The 6,442-nt window shown below is 38.8% G+C and overlaps 1 protein-coding gene across 1 annotated transcript; it reads right to left on the bottom strand.

Annotated features, from left to right (window-relative positions):
- Nucleotides 1-3,635: 3,635 nt before the first annotated feature.
- On the bottom strand, nt 3,636-5,409 carry LOC107705258 (class E basic helix-loop-helix protein 22-like). The gene has a single exon (XM_016508468.1). It carries the CDS (start codon nt 5,232-5,234, stop codon nt 4,449-4,451), a length of 786 nt encoding a protein of 261 aa, XP_016363954.1. The 5' UTR covers nt 5,235-5,409; the 3' UTR covers nt 3,636-4,448.
- Nucleotides 5,410-6,442: the final 1,033 nt, after the last annotated feature.

Here is a 6,442-nt window from a genome sequence, read left to right as displayed (position 1 = left end):
CTGATTTGATTTCAGTGAAAGATTTCCAGTACTTTCAGTGACGAATTTGGCATAATTACAGTACATAAACATACATAAAGATCAAGTGATTGAAGGCTTTAATATTTTTCAAGGCCAAATACATAAATGCAAGATGCACATTTATTATCACGACCTAAATTCAGAACAAATTGCAATTGCATCACAATTAAATTAATGATAAGAAATTACCTATGTGATTTGCATTATTGTATATTAAGCCTATATTTGTATTATTAATTATTATTATTGTGTATTGTGTATTGTAACACACACACACACACACAATAATAATAATAATTAATTATATATATATACCGTATATTACCATTTTGTCCAGTTAAATTTTAAAATACTTTAGTGGAATTTTAGGTTCATCATTTGTCCAGGTTTTTTTTTTTTTTTTTTCATATTACTGTTTGGAAAGGAAAAGTTGTGTTTAAGTTTTTATAACTTCAGACTTTTCAAACTCATTAATCTACAAATGGATCATGCCAGTGCATCCGCATGCAGTGCACCCATTGACAAAATCACATTGACAATTAATTCAAAGAGCAATTAACCTTAACACTGGGCATTTCACTCTCTGTTCCTGTTTTATTACATCTTTTTTGTTTGTTTTTAAATACCCGCATTATACACAGCTCTCCCACAGCCAAGTGTGAATTACAGCATGTGACATTGGGGTACTGTTGCATGTACAGCATATTTCTTCTTCTTGTTGGTATAAGAACAGAGAGATGATTCAATTCCTAGGCTTTGAGCCTGATGCTGATATGAAGAGGACAGTCCAATAGGGTCCTCTAATGTATACTTTGAATATCCTTGTTTATCACCCCCAGCATACATCACATCTATATTACAAATAGGTGCCCTGGTAGCTCTTGATATGGTAAATTGGATATTTTATGGTTTTTGAAAAGCCGCCTTTTTATCTTTCACTGTTATTCATGACCTCTGAAGCTACAATGCAGACATTGTAAAGACAGGTTAAGCTTGATTAGGTTCATGAATACAAACACTGCTTTGATTCTGTGTCACTGTTAAGGTGGTTATCTCTTCTAGTTGCCTCATTGGTTTGGAGTTTATGTGAGTTTGAGCAGCACAAGCTCTAGAATCTGTGTGATAGCACTTCCTTTATGCATCCCACTGCTTTTGATGGATCCCATCCTAATACTTTTGAATTAAGCCCTTTGTAAAACTAATTGCTGTATTAAATAATGCATCCCAATGCAATCTATAATTAATGCACTGTCATTATTATCTCGCTGCCTGTTAAGGTATGTGAAAAGGCAGTACTAGTTGCACTGGGAAAGTGAACATGGGAGCGAATGATGGAAATCATGTAAATGTGGTCCTGGAAGTAGTTGACTCCACACAGTAATTGCTGACAGTATTTATCCAGGCAAGGTTTGTGATGGCTGATTACTGCTGACCCTGATTAACGACTCCTGCATGTGTCTCCACATCTGTGCTGTGCAGAGAATTAGAGAGGACAGAGTAATACCATAATACCAGTGCTTTCCAAATGGCTAATTTACAGAGTTGAAAACATTGGAGAGAGTTAAGATGTTTCAAAACCCCTTTCTATCTTGTGGTTGTGGTCCTGTGGATTAGGGAACTTTTGATGTATTTTTTGTGTTTTGATTGTTTTATAGTATTTTTAATCTTCATTTATTGCACTGAATACTGTACTTTTTTCGTTTGGCAAGTGTAATTTTTATTATGCAAGCTAGTGTATTTTTTATTTTTTAAATTGTATTATTATTATTATTATTATTATTTTATATTTTGTGGTCCATTAAAAATTTCAATGGTAGAGAAAGCGTTTTTTTTTTTCCTACCGCACTTCTGATTTCATGTGATTATTGTAATTGGCTAATTATGTAAAATTAGAAGGGGCTTGGCTTTTTTAATTATGTATGATTTTGTCTCATTAAACGGTGGCTGAGCGGGTTGCCAGGTCGTCCCTTATAAAACTGAGCGAAAATCTGGTTTAAAACTCTTAAATGGCCCTGACAGTTCTGCTTAGTTCTTTTAGTTCGGCTCTCGTTATTCTCTTTTTCTGAAAAGGTATTTCCGGTGACGTAGTTTACAAAGGTTGTGATGTCATGCAGTGATACTGAGTGTCATGTATAGTGTTGGTGCTGTCCCTGGTGCTGAACTAAACACGAGTCACATGGAGTGCGAGAAAACATTTTGTAATCGTTAAAAATATTTGTTAGGAACAGTTCTGTTTTTGACACCCAAAACCTCTCACTTTTTGGTGAATAAATTTGGATTTCATCCCCCTCAGATCTCTCAAATATGTCCAACGTCTTGACAAGACAAATTAAAACTGGCTTTCGATAAAGAAGCGAAGTTCTCTGTACTGTTTAGTTATCTGATACATCGGCAACATACATTTGAGGTTTTGAAAAAAAAATCAAATTGTTTTATCTTTTACGCACAGGCGCTGCATCAACCCTATGGTTTTTTAAGAGAAAGTCACTGTCTTCGATGTTAACAATGCTGAGATTTTCTCCAAACATTTTTGTTTATTATTATTATTAGTAGTAGTAGTAGTTGCAGTGTTGTTGTTGTTGTTGTTATTATTACTTATTGATTCTTAATATTTACGTGTATTTTCCATAAGCTTTCACCTTTCCTGTTTTGAAAAATGTTTTATTTTTTATTTTAGCAAAATAATGATTTTCTAAATAAAGATTTTTTTTTTGGGATTTGGTGGCTTAATATATAGCCTATACTATAGTTATATATTTGTAAAACTGCGTTGAATATCGCATAATACATTTTTTTTCTGCCTTAAGTTCGACTTTTTAATTTAAGAAAAAAATCCTAAGCTAAATGTTCTTCAAGTGTGTTTGTTGTTTGTGTAGAAATTAAGTTTTAAAGTGAAAACGAAGTTTCTTTTGCACTTGATATCAGCGTCATGTGAAAGGGCATCTTCCTGTCCGTATAATCGTCCCGTTGTGATGGACAGCCGAACTAGAACAATGCAAACTAATGACACTGACACTGATGCTCGTGACTATTTCCAGTGATTAAAGACACCCAATTACGGCAGTGAACAGTGTCGTAATTATGTTCTTTAATCACATCCAGGAGGTTTAATTGCCTTAACGATGTGTTTAATTAAAAAGAATATAGGTATCACAGTCGACAGTTTTAATGCACTGTTGTTTTCAAATTAACATTATTAGACAACGTCACGGATTTTTTTTTTTTAATAATCATGATCGGGGTGACTAAGCTTTATCCTATAATACTAACAGACAGTCTCTTTTAACTGTAGGGCATTGTTGTTCATAAAGTCTGGGCTTTTTCTCCAAGGGCATTTATATGTGAGCGAGCATAAAATTAAAAAACACTCGTGCTTTACAAACCACTGCTAATTTAAAGAGAAAAATAGATTGCTTCTAATTCGTTAGGCTAAATGTAACTAAATTATTGTTGCCAGATGCCGAAGTTTATAATTTCACAAATTACGTGTCATCAGTAAAATATTTTTTCCTTGCGACTTATTGATCGTAATCTCTCGAGCCAGCAGAAGCCATGAATCACTTTACTACCAGCGGCATCACAACATACAACCAGGCGTAAAACGTTGGATCAAAATATTTTAATAAAGCTTTCCAATACATCAACACATACAAATGTCCCTCTGTGGTCATATTGATACTAATATATCTACATTGCTTCCAGCCTCGACCTGACAACAAGTTGAAACCGCCACGTCTCTAGCCAAACTGCATGTGTTTGTAAAAAGCCAAATCGGCGAGATTTACAGCAATTATGACAATGCATAATCAGACCAGGCATGCAGACCCACTTGATTTCATCCATTTAGAGAAATGAAAAAGGCAAAACAACTTTTTAAGATTCCACCAAACTAACAATATATTATATTACAATTTTTAAAATGAACAATCTCAACTAAGCTTTCGAAATAACACGTAGGCTACTTTGGAATAAAGTACAATACGCCGCTCCTTCCAGCAGCTGCTTTGTAAAACACAGATGTCACTTGAAAGCAAACATTTACATAACATAAATTCAAAGTAGCAAGAATACGCATTATTGCAAGTTAAAAACCTTAAAACGTTTGGCATCATAAACAAGGTAAAACATGGTTGCATGTTGTCAGGTCAGTGACACACGTCATTCTGAAGGGTCCACGTTAATTAACTGTTCATTCTTCATTATCATCATCAGACATAGACTTTGTTTGGTTTTCATCCCACTCTCACCTGCACTTAAAGTATAGGCTATACTATGTACACAATCAGTGTTTCTTGAAATGAAGTTGTAAGAAAAGCTTTTAGCATTCTTCTATAGCGACTTCATTGCAAAACTGCTGGCAGACATCAGTCTCGCTTTTTCAGAGTCAAAAGTTGCGCATGTGCTTCTACCAGAGTCGGCTGCAGAGTTTAAGGCTTGTCAGTGCATTGCTTACAGAGGCTGGAGGTGACACTGTTGAAAAGGGCACATTTGTCTGGACAGGAGGACGCTGCAACTCCCGCAGGGAACGGGTACCCAGCCGGCTGCTCGTATGCGCTCAACCCCGGCGTGAGAGCTGTGGTCGCGGGCAGCGAGGCGGCAGAGATAGCCTGGCCTTGGTTGAGATACGCAACCAGCCGTCTCATCTCCTCCAGCGCCTGTGCCTGCATGAGGATGTAATTTTTGGCTAAGAGCAAGGTGGCAATTTTGGAGAGTTTCCGTACAGACGGACTGTGCGCGTAAGGGATGACCGAGCGCAGCTCATCGAGCGCATCGTTCAGATCGTGCATTCTCCGTCTCTCCCGGGCGTTGATGTTTAGTCTCAGGACTTTTTGCTCTTTGTTTTTCTTACCTCCCTCTGACATTGCGCCGGGCACCGTCGTTCTCCCGTCCGTCATGAGCATCATATCGCATCGGCCGTCGCTGTCATCGTCTGGGCTCTGTTCGCCGCCGCTGCTCTCCGCAGCCGAAGTCCTGTTTGCGCTCTCGCCGTATTTCACACACAAAGATCCGGTGGGCAGACCCAGCGTGCCCGTCCGCCCGCCGGGCTGCACCGGGTCTGGGTCGGTCTGCTCAAAACAGCTAATGGGCGACTGGCTGTCCCGCGAACCGAGATCAATACCCGCAGCCGGTCGGAACGAGTCCATCTTTTTGCTCGAGACTGCGCTGGGAGTTTTGTGAAAAATGTCTCCACCCAAGTTTATTCTCCTGTCCATAGTCTCCCGAAAGTCGGATGCGATGATGGGGCTTCACTCAGCCGCTGTCCTCTCCTTAAGTTTCTACTCTATGAAGTGGAGTTGATGTTGATGGCCGCTCAGCTTGTCAAGTGAGGCTCCTCCTAAAGTGCTCTACGCTGCGTTTATCGTGTTGAGACGCACTTTGTAGATCTCGGCAGCGGAAGGGGGAGTCTTTTACATCATTATCTCAAATCGGGCTATTAATATGAAGAAGAATCGCCTATCGGGATTGAGCGCGCGCTACCCAATCAGGTTAACGTTTTAATTAATGGGATTAAAACGGTAACAAACAATCCAAACGGGTTTCTCACAGCTTTACAAAAGCACCCCAGTTCTTTTATTCCTCTGCCCATCTGCATACACCCAATGAGCAACTGTGTTCAAGCCGCTGTTGAGCTTTGTAGTGCAGAAACATACAAAATCTACTTATTAAACAAATAATTTACTTTTTTACTATTATTTCTAATCTACTTAGAAACATGGCTTTTCATATCACTGCTATGTTGATGACACTCAACTCTACCTCTCAGCTCTCATTCCATCCTAATGACCCGACGATAGCCGCTCGCATCTCAGCTTGTCTAACAGACATTTCTTGCTGGATGAAGGACCATCATCTTCAACTCAACCTTGCCAAGACAGAACTGCTTGTGGTTCCATCAAACCCATCGTTTCACCATCCAGTTAGGCACATCAACCATAACTCCTGCAAAAAAGCCAGAAACCTTGGAGTTATGATTGATGATCAGCTGACTTTCTCAGACCACATTGCTAAAACTGCCCACTTTATTCAACATCAAGAAGATCAGGCCCTTTCTTTCTGAACATGCTTCCTAACTCCTTGTTCAAGCTCTTGTTCTGTCCAGGCTGGACTATTCCAATGCTCTCTTGGCAGGTCTTCCAGCCAGTTCTATCAAACCTTTACAATTAATCCAGAACAAGGCAGCAATATTAATTTTTAATGAGCCAAAAAGAATGCACACCTCTGTTTATCAGTTTGCACTGGCTACCAATAGCTGCTGGCATAAAATTCAAGGCATTAATGCTTGCCTACAAAACCACCACTTGCTCTGCACCCCTTTACCTAAATTCATTACTTCAGACTTATGTGCCCTCTAGAAGCTTGCGCTCTTTAAGTGAACGTTGCTTTATTGTGCCATCCCAAAGAGGCACAAAATCACTTTCAC

The sequence above is a fragment of the Sinocyclocheilus rhinocerous genome, unplaced genomic scaffold (assembly GCF_001515625.1).
Source record: "Sinocyclocheilus rhinocerous isolate Xijiao unplaced genomic scaffold, SAMN03320098_v1.1 scaffold594, whole genome shotgun sequence".
Classification (NCBI taxonomy): Eukaryota; Metazoa; Chordata; class Actinopteri; order Cypriniformes; family Cyprinidae; genus Sinocyclocheilus; species Sinocyclocheilus rhinocerous.
This window is presented reverse-complemented; position numbering and strand designations above follow the sequence as displayed.